At 41.8% G+C, this 15,660-nt stretch overlaps 1 protein-coding gene across 20 annotated transcripts in view; it reads right to left on the reverse strand.

Moving 5' to 3' along the window:
- Nucleotides 1-15,660, reverse strand: part of WDR37 (WD repeat domain 37) — an 81,865-nt gene that overhangs the window by 26,394 nt on the left and 39,811 nt on the right. For 16 of the 20 annotated variants that reach the window (XM_070601061.1, XM_070601058.1, XM_070601051.1 and 13 more), the window contains 5 exons: nucleotides 15,439-15,503; nucleotides 11,780-11,915; nucleotides 10,379-10,450; nucleotides 6,165-6,209; nucleotides 4,246-4,322 (listed from right to left, as the gene is read on the reverse strand). In XM_070601061.1, coding sequence (XP_070457162.1) covers nucleotides 4,246-4,322; nucleotides 6,165-6,209; nucleotides 10,379-10,450; nucleotides 11,780-11,915; nucleotides 15,439-15,503 — 395 coding nt within the window. The remainder of the gene's footprint in view (nucleotides 1-4,245; nucleotides 4,323-6,164; nucleotides 6,210-10,378; nucleotides 10,451-11,779; nucleotides 11,916-15,438; nucleotides 15,504-15,660) is intronic. The other 4 variants (XM_070601068.1, XM_070601067.1, XM_070601072.1 and 1 more) reach the window with 1 other exon arrangement.

Consider the following 15,660-nt stretch of genomic DNA (forward strand, 5'->3'; position numbering starts at 1 on the left):
CAAAAAAAGAACAGCAAAAAAAGGAGGATTGGCAGCAAATATTAGCTCAGGGCTAATCTTCAAAAAAAGAGAAAAAACCCTGGTAATCAGGATCCACGCTGGAAAGGTCAGAATCAGAACATTTACAGCACTCATCTTTCCAAACTACACAAGAATTAAAAGACATTTTAAAATGCAAATGTAGTAAGTCATATTAAAGAATAATTATAAGCTCTTTCAACCCTAATTCAGCAAAGGACAGAGGTGGAAAAGTGAGATTTGTTTATGTGTGTTTCTGCCAACAACTTAGTGATAATTAATCTATTTAACTTTAATCATTCTAGTGCCAGAAACATTTTAAGAGAGTGTCCAATAATTGTCAACTTAACCCTCACTAAATATTGACTGAGCACCAGCAGTCCACAGAACCAACAAGCCACTGCATCACAGTGTTCTGACGTAGGAAGGGTCACTGGAAGCCACACAGGTAACAAGTTCCAATTTTCATTTTCAAATGGAAAAAATTAACACCACTAAATTAAACTAATGACTCAATACCACACAACTAGTACAACACAGTGACTCACTGGGTAATGTGAAGTTGTTTACACTGCACACCAGATATTTCCTCATCAACAGAGCAGATGTCAAGCAAAACTCATTGGTCCAAATTAAAGAGAGAACGTCTGTCTGAACGCTGTACTGATTCAGAATAACAGATCTTAACAGAGTGGAGTTTACTTCAAAATCTAGGATTAGAACTGCTATGTAAACCTGAGTGAAGACTGACCAGCAAAAGTCCAAGAAAGTAAGTGACTTGGCTCTAAGAGCATCGTTGGCGCTGAGAGGTAACTGCAAAGGAGCATCACCTACTCTTCATTCGGCAAGGCCACACAGAACCCCTCCCTGGCAAAGCTGCTGGAGCCGTTTCAGACTCTGACTATGAGACAGGCTCATCTCTAACTCAGATTGGGCTTTCCCTGGTTAGCCCCCAAATCCTGAGGCAGCAACTATGAAGCAGGAGAAGTCTCTGCATCCAATGCAAGCAAAATCATAAAGAAAATAAAGTCAATTTAATATTCTCAGTAAACTATTTTTTTAATGTAAGTACTGTACATCATCCTTCCCCTCTGACAAAACTAGTGCTATTAAATATTTGAAAAAAAAATCCATACAACGTTAACTCTTCCGAACTTTCTGAGCATTAATTTTCACCCCATCTGTCTGCCCTGTCCTCCATCAGCTCTCATTGTTTTTTTTTTTCCCCTGCTTTTTCTCCCCAAATCCTCCCAGTACATAGTTGCATATTTTAGTTTTGGATCCCTCTAGCTGTGGTATGTGGGACGCCACCTCAGCGTAGCCTGACACATGGTGCCATGTCTGCACTCAGGATCCGAACCAGCGAAACCCTGGGCTGCTGAAGTGGAGCGCTCAAACTTAACCACTCAGCCACAGGGCCGGTCCCTCTCATTGTTTCCTGAATGAATATACGTGTTAAATATAGCACATCATAAATGCTTCAGTAATTCCACATGGGAAAAACTTCGTTAAGATACATAACACTCGGGGGCTGGCCCCATGGCCGAGTGGTTAAGTTCACACGCTCCGCTGCAGGCGGCCCAGTGTTTCGTTGGTTCGAATCCTGGCACGGACATGGCACTGCTCATCAAACCAAGCTAAGGCTGCATCCCACATGCCACAAGTGGAAGGACCCACAACGAAGAATATACAACGATGCACTGGGGGGTTTTGGGGAGAAAAAGGAAAACAAAATTTTAAAAAACCTTTAAAAAAAAAAAGACATAACACGCTCTATTAAAAAAGAACTGTTCAGTCTTCTTAACTAAAGAAAACTCATTCTTACTCAACACAGGAATTTATTAATTGCTTAACCCTTCTCCAAATAAAACAATGTTTAAACTATTTAAAAAAAGAAAAAGTGAAGAAATATTCTAAGGCAAAAATATCAAAACTAGAAGATTACTATCGTACTCCCAAGAATTATAGCCAAAACGTACACCAAAACCTCATTTTCGCTGGACCGTGTAAAATCATCTAGCTTCTCTGCTGATAGAGTACTTCTACCTGTATTAGCAGTGCAGGGAAGGCGCTACCCATCTGTGAAGACTAAACAGCAAAAAGCTACGCTATAACAGAAACGAGATGGTCACTTCACTCCAAAGGATAATTAAGATCCCTGCATGATTACAAATACAGGGTGTGGGGCTGAAGTGGCACAACTGTATCCAATAGTAGAAGACAAACAGTAATTGAAGGATTTATCGTTTAAATCTACAGATGTATTCTTCTTCCCAATATGCAACCTCACCAAGAACATACAATGGAAACGTCTCTTCAATAAATGGTATTGGGAAAACTGGACAGCCACATGCAAAAGAATGAAAGAAGACCATTATCTTACACCATACAGAAAAATCAACTCAACATGATTAAAGACTTGAATGTAAGACCTGAAACCACAAAACTCCTAGAAGAAAATATAAGCAGTACACTCGTCGACATGAGTCTTAGCAGTATCTTTTTGACTATCATGTCTCCTCAAGCAACGGAAACAAAAGAAAAACTAAACAAATCGGACTGTAACAGACTAAACAGCTTCTGCGTGGCAAAGGAAACCATGAACAAAATGAAAAGACAACACACCATCTGTAGAAAATATTTGCAAATCATGTATCTGATCAGGGCTTAATTTCCAAAATGTATAAAGAACTCATACAGCTCAACAACAAAAAAATGAACAACCCACCCAAAAAATGGTCAGAGGCTATGAACAGACATTTTTCTAAAGAAGATTTACAGATGGCCAACAGGCACATGAAAAGATGTCCAACATCACTAATTGTTAGGGAAATGCAAATCAAAGCTATGAGATATCATCTCGCACCCATTAGAATGGCTATAATTAACAAGACAAACAAGTGTTAGGTTGTGGAGAAAAGGGAACCCTCATACACTGCTGATGGGAATGCAAACTGATGGAGCCACTACAGAAAACAGCATGGAGATTTCTCAAAAAATTAAGAATAGAAATACCATATGATCCAGCTATTCCACTACTGGGTATTTATCCAAAGAACATGAAAAACGAATTTAAAAAGATATATGCACCTCTATGTTCATCGCAGCATTTTTCCCAATAGTCAAGACAAGGAAGCAACTCAAATGCCCATCAACAGATGAATGGATAAAGATGTGGTATATGTATACAATGGAATACTACTCAGCCATAAAAAAAGGACAGTATTGTGCCATTTGCAACAACATGGATGGAACTTGAGGATACTTATGCTAAGCAAAATAAGTCAGAGAAAGGCAAATACTGGATGATTTCACTCATAAATGGAAGATACACACATAGATAAGGGGAACAGATTGGTGGTTACCAAGGGGAAAAGGGTGGGGGAAGGGCAAAAGGGGTAAAGGGGCACTCAGGTACGGTGGACAAATAAAAACTAGACTATTGGTGGTAAGCATGATGCAGTCTATACAGAAGCTGAAATATAATGATGTACATCTAAAATTTATACAATGTTATAAATCAATGTGACCTCAATAAAAAAATATATATATATACACAACCTCTTTGGTTACCTACATTAATGATGTCATGCATGCCACTGACTTACATGTTTTTCTTATATGAAAGATAGACAAACTGTCTAAAATCAAATACCTAAAACATTAAGAAATATAACCTAATTATAAAATGTAAAACAATTAATGTTAAATGTTTAGTATTTGTGGAAAGGGAAGTGTAATGAACATATGCATATATAAATAAAGGTATTTCTTCTTAGACCCTGTCTTGGTCTGCTCAGGCTGCCAGAACAAAACACCAACCTCAGGTAGCCATGATCAAGGTGTGGCAGATTCGGTTTGGGTGAGGGCTCTCCTCCTGGCCTGTGGACGGACACCTTCTCACTATGTCCCCACATGGCCTTTCCTAGGTGCGTGCAGGGAAAGAAAGCCATAAGAGCTCTCTGGTATCTCTTCTTATAAGGACACTAATACTGAGGGATCAGGGCCCCACCCTTATGACCTCATGTAACCTTAATTACTTCCTTAAAGGCCCATCTCCAAATACAGCCACACTGGGGGATTAGGGCTTCAATGTGGGAATCTAGGGGGACACACAAACTTTTAGTCTGTACAATATTACAAATTTATCCTAAAATTCACAAACATCCAGAACCCTACCAACATACCCCATGTCGTGTTTTCAGGGTAAGTAAATGTGCTGCTTACACTAGTGTCGGCAACAGGCTGAGGTGTTGGCAGCTGAACTGCGTATCTCCAAATGTGAGCAGTCTGATCTCCAGAAGCTGAGGAGAGAAATAGGGAGAAAGTTACCCAAAGTACACACCATGCATAAAATATACCTTTCGCGAGGCTCTAAGCATCATCAGACTTTGTAACTTAGTGATCATTAATGAGATGAACATATTTTACTTAGATAGCTATTTCTGAGACTGCATAATGTTACTGAGACCTGAGAAAATATGTAAAATTGAGATCATTACTTTTAAAAATATTCCCCCTTTCATTTTAGGGTAGAAAGTTGCAAAGGTTCAGAGAAAATTTACAAATAGTAGATTTCATTCTCCATATACCTAATCTAAGTAAAGTGAAATATAATTACACTATAACTTATAACTAAAATAGATTCCGAGGTATTTCAGAAAAGCGAGTAACAGACAAACGCATGTCCCCATCCATTCAACGTCGAGGAGCCGCACAACCTGCCAGGTGCTCATTAGTATCAAGACCTCATTTTCACCAGCCAAGTCTGCAAGATGATGCCTGGACTTGGAAACAGAAAGACAGAGGGCAGCTGGAGGGCACAGCCAGGCCCACGGAGGTGCCGAGACGGCCATCTCACTCGCCCTTACAAGAGCCCGTCTGAACCCCACCTTCTCCTCGTGGCTGAAGAGCTTCCCAGAGAAGCGGCCACATGCGGATGGCAGTACACATCTCACAGTGTCAAATGAATTTACTGCCTGGCTTACAGTGTCTCTTGGAATCGGCATCAGAGCCAAACTCCATCTACCACTCCTCTCTCCAGTCGTACTACTTCATCCATCTCAGTTTCCATCAGCCCCTCTCTGAGAGGTCTCTTGATTTCCTCACCTCCTTTCCAATCCCTGGTTGTCAGTGGTCTCTCCATCTTTCCTCTTCCCAATCACACAAGAAACAGCCAATTTAATAAGGTCTAAACTCCTCGCCTCCTTCACTCCCCAGACATTTATTAAGGTATCAACTAGCAAATGTGGTCGAGGCTGATGACTGTCAAACTGGCCTTCCCACCAGGTTCCACTCGCATGTAAAGCACTCGACTAGCCCTACTTCTGGGCTCTATTCCACAGACAACTAAATCTGGCCCGCAGGCCAAATCCAGGCAGCCACCCATTCTAAAGGCTTACTGCACACAGCCATGGCCACTCATCTGTGCACCTCTCTGCTGCCTCTAACTTAACACAGAGCTGAGTGGTTGTGACACACATCAAGTGACCTTCAAAGATGAAAACATTCACTTCTGATCAGCAGGAAAAAGCTTGCTGACCTCTGGTCTATCCAAACACTTTTCCTTCAAGATTATCAGCAGTGTCCCCAATTTCATAGGAAAAATCCTCACTACAATAATAGAAGTGTGTTTAAAAACACTATATAAAATTACGACAAACCCAAGCTTCCACAGTGTAGAAGAACTACCTAGAAAAGAAGAAAACACTGGCTCTGCCGATGACCATGATGACGTGAGCCTCCTGTTTCTCTCTTTTCTGTATTTTGGATGCATACAGGATTAGGACTAGGCAGGAATGACAGGGCTTCAGAGAACCGAATTACAGTCCACTGAGAATCGTCACAGTGCAAGCAGGCAGTGGCAATGAAGTGCTTCATAAAAAGACTTCTAGAGGAACAGGAGTCAATTTTAATCTCACAATAAAGTCAAGGTCATCTAACTCTCAATCCACTACAGTTAAAAAAACCAATCTATTCAAAGTATTTTTCTGTATTCATTCCTCACTTAATTCATAAAATGTCTACTAACAACTAACTTTTGTAAAAGGCATGGATAATCCTGACACTATGTATAGGGAGGGAAAGATTACAGCTGTTTTAAGATTATCAATAACTTCATTCAATAAAGAAAAAAATCAACATACCAGTGAGAGCCAACTGCTCTGATGGATGAAATTTTATAGAATTTACTGCAAAATAAAAAAATTACAAAAACAGGTTTAAAATAACAAAAAAGATATCATCAATATTTATTATAGCTACAACGTGTGATGCAGTTAAACTTAAAAATAAAAAGAACTATACTAATTCAATATTAGATCTTCCCATTCAATTAAACTATGAATAAATGTGTAAGTTAAAGAGAACAGAGATACAGTAAAAATTAACTATCACACTGCTCAGACACAGGACACACAGAAAAAGAATATTAACAATCTATTTCTTTTTACAGGTAGGGAAGTCATCTAGATTTAAAAATAAATCAGGACAAAAAAAGAAAACGTGATTACGACAGCAAGCAGAGGCAGCTGGCAGTTGCGGACACTGTTCTTGCCTACCCGCTGGCCATGAGCCCACCCTCCCTGCTCCCCAGCTCTCAGAAACGCAGTGTTCCACTCCAGGAGGAGACGCCAGGAACTCAGAGCGCAGGCCTGCAGCATAATAGGGAAGATGGGGATCAGGCTAGGATAGTCAGGATACCTTCCCAGGCTCCTCTCCAAACGTGGGAGTGAACTGGGTGTTGAAGGCCATGGAGGCAGTGGGACCTGAAGGCCCAGATCCCTCAGAACAGGTGAGCAGAAGACGTGGGCCTCCAGGCACTGCCAACGAATGCCTGCCCTGGGCACACAGAAGGCAGACTCGAGGGGCAGAGGAGCCAGGGTACAGGAGACAAGGTGGAAGCACAGGGCCTGTGAAGGCGAGCCCTTGAGGACAGCACCCTTGGAAGAAGAGAAGGCCGACACACTGGTGTTTCCAACGCTGAAGCCCCCTCCCATCACCAGGCCTCACTAAACCAAGGCCAGCATGCACACCCCATCTGCTCTGGAGAGACAGCGAATCTCCCCAGATGAAGGGACACCATGCAGGGCCCGCACAAATTTTTCACATGTAATGCCAGGTCATAAAGTAAAAATGACTAGGCAGAAAAAGGTCCCGTGAAGAAAGAGAGTGAGAGAAATGCACAGGGCTGAGGCACGTGCTAGAAGATGGCACACAGAGGTGAATGGAACACGACCTCAGCCTGAGGGACTGAAGACACTCACCATGGAGAAAAGGAAACAGAAACCACAGAAAAGAGGAAAGGAAATGTGTTACCAGCACCTCAGGAAACAGGTTCAGATGACTGGGAACCAAGAAGAAATGGACCAGATAAGCAATCCCACCGGAATCCAAGCACTGAGGTTAGAAGATGCACTTAAAATAATGGTGCTTCCACTCCACATATACCAGAACAGCTAAATTAGAACCCAGCACACAGAGAGAACATGGACCAACCAGACTCCCCACACTGCTGGCATAATGGAGGGCAAAGGAACACAAGCAGGCACTGTGGAAAATGTCTAGGGGTCTCTGCTAGCAAGGAGCACCCCATACAATCCCACCTACAGGGAGTCGCACCCAGAAATGACTATGTGCATACGCATATATATGCAAGATCAAATAGGAACTGGACACCTATAATTATCTCTAATAGAAAACTGGAAAGATCCTAATAAACCGCAGACTATCCCAGTACTGTAGTGCCAGACAGCAAGAGTCACATAGCAAGAATGCCACACAGCAACGCAGCAACGACAAACACAACACAGACCAATCACACAGTCAGGACCCAAAGCTGGGAGATGGCCTCAGGTCTTACCACTGCGTAAAAATCTGAGCTGCACACTTGTGATTTGAGAGCTCTTCAGTGTGTATGCCACACTGCAATCAGCAGTTTACAGAGGCAGCAGAGAATGAGCAATCCCAGGCCCCACCAACACCGTGGTACTCAGCTGACCAGGAGTGAGCTGCAAGTCGGCATGAGCACTGGCTGGAGGCCCAGAGGGCACCCGCTCGCCCCCACACTTCACCTTCTCACCCAAGCAAAAACAGGTTCAGTTTCTTGACTAATTAGAGGGATAAAAGAAGATTTTGCATAATGTTATGATAAAAAGGAACTTTCAGAGAATAAGAAAAAACCAGAGAAAATTAAAAACATGACAGCATGAAGGGTTTTTTTCAGCGCGTGGGCTGAGAGATGAAGTTCAGGAAATCTCCTAGAAATAAAGAAAAAATACGGTAGAAAATGAAAGAGAAAAAAATAATAAAATAAGAGAAACAGTGTGGGAGTTCAAACATTCTGATAGAAATTCCAAAACACAAGACTACTTCCCAGAACTTACATTTCCAGATTGGAAAGTCTCACCCAATGTGCAAAACAATTAAAAAAAAAACAAACAGGCCTACAGAAAAAATCCCAGAAGCTTCGAGAGAGATGTGTGATCACCCATGAAGGACCACGGTTGAAAACAGCACTAACCTTTTTAACAACAATCCCGGAAGCCAAAGAATATGGGAAACTATAACACCACCTCCCAATTTCTGAGAGAAAACTATTTCCTACACAGAAGACCATACTCAGCCAAATTACCAAGTATAAAGGTAAAATATACCTTTCAGACATTTAGGGTCTCAAAAAGTTTCCTCTAAGACACCTTTTATAAGGAAGCCACTGAAAAAGAGAGGCTTCCCTGAAGAGAGAGAAAAATGGGACCCAGAACAGAAAGCAGGCCCCAAGGGAGCAAGGCAGAGGGACACCCCAGGAGGAGACAGGAGGGGACTTGCAGGGCAGCACTGAGGAACCAGGTACCAAAGCTGCCCAGAGGGAGCGGAGGCCCAGAGGACCCGCTGAGTCTGCTCACATGAAAGGAAGGTCACATGTGCAGCAGAATGTAAGGACAAACCAGGGACACAGATAAATGAGGTGACAAGAAAACAAGGCAACCCTTCTCTTCAGAGAAAACACAACGGGGATTGCAAGTACAGTGCGTAAGTGGGTAGTCACGAACAACGCAGATGTGGCCACAATTAGTAAACCGGAATGTCCATTTAAACAAAAATCGTGCTCTAGATACTCGGCAATGACAAGAGAAGAATGTATGTGGCAAGTGAGTAAATCTTCATCTTCCTTAATTGCGTCACTTCTTTGTCTAAAATTCAAAATTAGCAAACAACAGAGTACTATTAGAAAAATGGAAGAAAAAAGCAGACTACTCAGAACTGTTACAAGTGGCTGCCTGGCTGCCTTTCTGGGAAGTGAAAATATAGAGGAGAGATGAGGCAGGAGACTGCTGTTAATTTTTTATACACAATAATAATAATGCCTTATTAATTTTTAGACTATGTGTACGTATTTAATTTTTTAATGTTTTTTAAAGAGTAAATCTGAAGTGAGGAAGCAGAAATAGAGAACACAGCATGCACACATTTAACAAGGTCTGGCTATGTTGCTGAGCACCTATTCCATCCACCCCAGGGAACCAGCAGCGAAGAGACACAGGGTTCAGGGAGACAGTGGGTATAAGCCAGAGAGGAAGAGGCGAGGCGGCACCATGGGGGAGGATGTTCAGTGTGGGGAAGGCGTGAGCTTGCTCACACGCTGAGGGCAACACCCTGGCAAGACAGACACAGGCAGAAGAGACAGGGACACCTGAAGGAGTAATGCCCCAAGAAAGAGAAGAGCCTGGGGTCCACAGCCCTGACAGGACAACAGACACATCCTCCACCAATGCCGACAAGAGGACGCTCAGTTGATGTCTGTAGGTGGGGGCAGACGTGAGTCCAGAAGTGGGAGACAGACACCATCTCTGAGTTTGTCTACAAAAGTTAAGGCATGGTAGTGGCCGGTGAGGGGCGAGGGAGCCAGAAGGCAGCCTGACAGACAGACTAGAGATGATGCATTCCAGGCGGAAGGAACCACAAAGGGCTGGGAAATGTGAAGTCTGGCAGGAACAGTGGTCCAAGCAGGGGTACAACTGAGGGGGCAGGAAAGAGGTGCTGCATTAACTGCAGGCAAGAAGCCCAGCAAGAGACGCACCGCTCACAAGGCCCAAACGCTGCCTTTGTAGATCACTGCACCAGAAGTCAACCTCTAGAACAATTCAGTTCCAACACTGTCTACGTGTGGCTTTCTATGGAACAGTAAATAAAACCGAGATAACAACTATTTGTGCACTGTTGCGGGAGCTGAGCTTTCCCTTTATGAAGCTCCCACAGCCAGAGGTGCAAGTCTGCCTGTCCGTCTGTGAGAATGCCCAGCTGTCCCGACAGCGGGGTCACCACACCGCCATCAAAGACCCGTCGGCCTCATGACGCTCACCTGAACCCACGTGGCCTGTGTACTTGACGAGGCACCTTCCAGTCTCTATACTCCACAGCAAAGCCGTGTGATCTGCAAGGTCAAAACAAACAAGAGTAACTGAGCTGCCAACAACTTCACAGTCTTTCTAAAAAAAGAAGATAAACATTCTAAAAATGAGAAGTTACATTACCACTAACATCTACTGCAACTCTGATTATACTACACGGTAACTCAACTGACCAAACAAAACATTTCCAAGAGGGGAGAAGGCAGTGACTTGTCTGAGGTCATGGAACTGCAAAATGGAACCAGGCCCTTGATCTGAGGTCACTCTCACTCACTGCCCGACTTCAGACTTGAATACAGATGTCACATACGTCATGGCTTCATTATTTTGTTGAAATACGAAGACTTTTACCACCACAAAATATTCAACTGCAAATAGCAGGTAGAAACGCAAATCCAGGTACAAATTATTTGAGAAAATAAATATTCATTTGGACCTTTCCTCTTATGGGCATAACAATAAAAAGATAAAAAGTAGACTTAATAGGAAAATCTGAAAAATAAATGCCAATTATCCAAATGAGATTTCAGAAATATCAGAAAAGGACTCTTTTATTATTTTTTTAAATTGTTAATTTCCAAAACAATCTGGGGTGCTCATGTATGAACATAGTTTTAAACAGAGAAAGAACTTTCTTCATCATCCCAAGCAGTTTACCATTTCCTGTCTCCACTTTAAAAGGCAGAATCTAGTGAGTAACTTCTCACAAGCTGGAAAAGCCATTTTCAACAAGTGAACACCATTTTTAATTTTAGCGATTCTTATCTGAAGGGGTATTAGGTTAATACCCCTGACAGCTCAGCTGCACCTTAGACAGCTTTCAAAAAATATCTTTAATGAGAAAGAAAGCGATCTCTCTAACGCCCACCCCATGACTCTCACAGGCAAATGCAGGGTCACCAGCAGCCCCCCTTCCACCTAAATCCTGGACCGCGTGGCCCTTCCAGAGATCACACAGCACTGCCCTTGGCTTTACCTCACAAGTGGGAAAAAATGGGACACGTATTTTCAAAGCAGATGCACATTAGATTATGAATAACAAGAAAGCCAATCAAAAAAGCACCTAATATGTTTAAAAGACACTCCGCCTTACGTTGCCTCTACCATTCAAACAGGATTCCTTAACACAGCGGGCTGAGTCCCAGAGCCGGTGTTAACTCACTCAGATGTGTCATCACGCTCACGGACTGCACAAGGCCTGACAAAGGCCGTCAGAACTAAGCGGGTCAAGACTAAGAGCTCTGGTTTCAATGACTGCTCGGCCACACATCTGCTTCCAGGATCACTCTGCTCCCAGCATCTGCCCCAGCTGCCAGTCATGCCCAACAAGCGGCAGCTAGTTCTGGACTCACCAGCAGACGCAGTCCCCAGCACCACGGGCTGTGTCCTCGCCACACTGACATCCCAGATGCCGTCCCTGTGACCAATGTATTCCTTCACGAGCTGGCACACGGCCCTCGATGTGGTGGTCTTGAAGCTGGAGACGATCTAAAATCATGATGGGAAGGAAGGAGTATTGTAGACAATTTACTGAGTGAATGTTTTTGAGTTAAAAAAGGTAAAGAAGAAGTTGTCTTGAAAATGCATAAATCATTGAATAGAATATTTAAAACATTAAAGGAACAGAACATAAGCACAAAAATTGGCCCATCCAGCTGGATATCCCAAAAAGGAATGAACACCCTACAAAGGCCTCGGAAGCCGCCCACAGCTCCCCCACACTTCGTATAAGCATGCCCTGCCACAGAAGAAGGGCCTACTTATAGCTGCAGTCACTCTTCCACAAGTCCAAATCATCAGACAAAATTTCAAAATTCTTTAAAAAAAAAAAAAAAACAGAGAGCTAGGAGGACATGAAAAAGTCAGGAAGGCATACCCCAAACCCTTAACACTAATTACTTTTATTGTTGGGGGACTTTCATTTTTTTCTGTTTTTGGTAATTTACACCAGCCACGTATTATCAGGAAGAAAACAGCCCCAGGTAGGGAGGAATCAAAAGACGACACTTCTAACAGATGAGGTTTGTCCAACATTGTTTATTGAGCACGCACAGCACCAGCACTGTGCTAGGAGGGGACACAGAGCAGAGTGACAGCAGGCCCTGTCCCCGGGCAGCGCAGTCTCACAGGGACAAGACACGAGAACACACAGGTGCATATGATGGTGAGACATTGTCTAGTACGATACACACAGCAAACAACTCTTACTTTCTCTTCTAGGAAAAACAGAAAGTGCATGAGGAAGACACTAAACACAAAGAATTCTTCCGTTTGGGTTTTAAATTGTTCTCAGACAAAAGAATGGCTTTTCAGCTTGTAAGTCAATCAGAACAATGTAGATTAATCAGAATACTGAAACTGTAAAATCAAGTGAAAAGGAAATATTGGTGGTATTATCAGCTGTTTTAAACACTGATTCAGCAAAGCCCTGAAAATGTATCGAATATGATCACATTAAAATAACAATCCACTGTTACATCCATTTGGGTATGAGCATTCAAATTACTCCTGATATACAGTGAAAGACTGAAACAAGACACTTGATGAAGAGACCGACTCCTTCACCAGTAATAGAAACAGGCTCCATTTGACTTGCTTAAACTTAAAAGGAATTACAAAACGACCTGCTCAACTGCAAACCCACCATCATCATCTTTTTCTTTTTGAAAGCTTTCATCCTATTCAACCTAGCAAAAGTGTCCCTCCACAACAGAGAAAAGTGCTTCTGCTGGCACAGTGCCATTCCAACATTAAATAACATAACATTTAGGAGAGAGTAAAATTAACAGGCAAAGCTTTCCCCCCCAGTAAGTGGTGGTAAATTTCACTTCCAAGCCTCTCGCCATTTCTAACACAGTATTATCATGAAGAGAAATGAACCACTGGGACCACATTTCACCGACCCCATTCGAACGGTTAGAACAGAGGGTCACTGCTGCAGGACTCACGCCAACCGCGTTTCTGGCGGAATTTTGCAAGAAGATAATATGCTGTTTATGAATATTGTAACGAATCATTACATGTGTTGCTTCCAAATGCCCATTACACTTTGACCACCTATTAACTATTTGTTCTTAAAAATGTTGACTTAGTCACAACTGCAAAGAGGCCCAACAAAAGAGACTGAATTATTCTGAGGGAACATTCATGACATAAAAGCAGCAGAATGAAGCAACAAATTGATGCTTACCCTGTCATCTTAATTATCACTTTAACTGAGATACAATCTACAGTGCTTTAAAAAAAGAAAGGGCTTTTTTCACAATGAAAGACACTTATCCTTACAAAAACATGCATGAAACACTTTCACAAGTTCCTTTAAAGAGGTTTGCTGGTTAGACTGCCACGACTCCCACCCAAAAGGCATGGGAGACATGTCCTTAGCCACCAGGCAGGGAAGCCCACTTCAGGTTCACTTCTGCTTTTATTAATGCACTTCGGTTTCCCACTATCTCACCACACACGCTACTCGCCTTTCTGGGCTGAGTCAGGAGGGAAGGAATGTTGCATTCAAGCTTACTACCACCTCGTTGTATTCATGCCTAGCTCTACTAGCAGATCATTCTGCTACCAAGAATACACGCAGCACAGATCAGAATATATTCTGGTATCAGATTTCTTCTTCAACTTTCAGATAATGTCTTACATTTTCATTATTATTCTTTAAGATCGGTACACACAGTGCGTACAATGCTGTGAGGATAATTAGTCATACGTTTCTTACAAATTCAGATGAATTTCTAGTATCTAAAATGAGTGAGGCTTCAAATATCTCGAATACACATTTTTTAAAGCAAAGTATTACTGTACATATCCTTTGCCCAAGTCTTATTTTTTACTACTCATGGTAAGGGATAACTTTATATAATCCTTTCATCCTGTACTTCACAAATGCTCAGAAAGTTTTAGAATTCCAAACCATACACTGTATACATAACCTAGAACCACTGGAATAAGTAATGTAATTCAAGATAATATAACAAGCAGTTAAATGAGGAAGAACATAATCTCACACTACATTTTGAATAGAAAGTTTAATGTTATTAAAAACTTCAAAACTAGTAAGTGTAAGCTCGATAATAAGTAACAAAAAATGTTTTTAATTAGCCACTTACATTCTAGAGTTACCAAAGGAAACACAAAATGTTAGCAATATTCAGATTTTTTTTTTAACAACAAAGAATTATCAAAAACTTTCAAATAAGCAGAAACAGCAGTAAGAATGAATCTGGTCTGTCAACTGCAGTTAATCTCACTTTGGATATCATGCTAAATAACTTTAAGCTCAAGGGAACAAACTAGAAAAACAGAAAGCTAACCATAGCTCTTTACGACATCATAGCAGATGCACCACAACTTTCAACTTTTCCCTCAGGCTTAGCAAAAGGAATGCATTCATGAAGGTTAGGTAATTAATTTACCTTTTACATATTTAAAACACCCCAGAGTAGAGACCCATACAAAATTACCTTAAAATATTACTTTATAGTAGCACTCCCCCATAGGTAAATTAATTCCCAAATAATTAAATCTTTGCCACTTTAAAGAAAAAGCAAAATACCACGAATGTCCCTACTTGCCTTGGAGGTAGACCTTTACTTCCTGATCATACTTAGAAAATTAGAGAATAGAAGAGGGAATTAAAATGGAACTATGGCTCAGAACATAATTTTCATTGCTTTATACCCATTTCTTAGCTTTCTCCAAATTCAGAGTCTCTATATCAAGCCAAATAACAATACAAAGTGTTATTTCCCCTCAAAAAAGGCAATATATTTCATAATGAATAAGGTATTAAGTTCAGAATTAGGGCAGGTTAGTGTCTAAGTGTCTATACACCGTGGTCATTTAACATATCTATGATACTCCCTTTAAAAATCAAATTGTCCTAAACACCAGAAGTTTATCTTTTGCTATTACACATTTCTAACTGGAAAATATGCAACTTGAAGTACACATCTGCACACCTCAAGCACCACATGACCGGCCCGAGTGCCAGCGCCCTGCATACCTTGCTGGTGGAGGCCTTGTAAGTGGTCTTCAGCTTCTGAGAAAGCTGGCTGGTACTGTGACTGGCTGCAGAGACAGAGTCAACAATCAGAGACAATCATATAACCAAAGAGTCACAGAATTTGAGAGCTGGAACAGACTGGGGAGATCAAATTTCACCTTGCATTTCACACAGGAAGAGAGGGAAACCCAAGGGTCCCTCTGTCCACACTGACATGGAGAC

Source organism: Equus przewalskii, chromosome 30 (assembly GCF_037783145.1).
Source record: "Equus przewalskii isolate Varuska chromosome 30, EquPr2, whole genome shotgun sequence".
Lineage (NCBI taxonomy): Eukaryota > Metazoa > Chordata > Mammalia > Perissodactyla > Equidae > Equus > Equus przewalskii.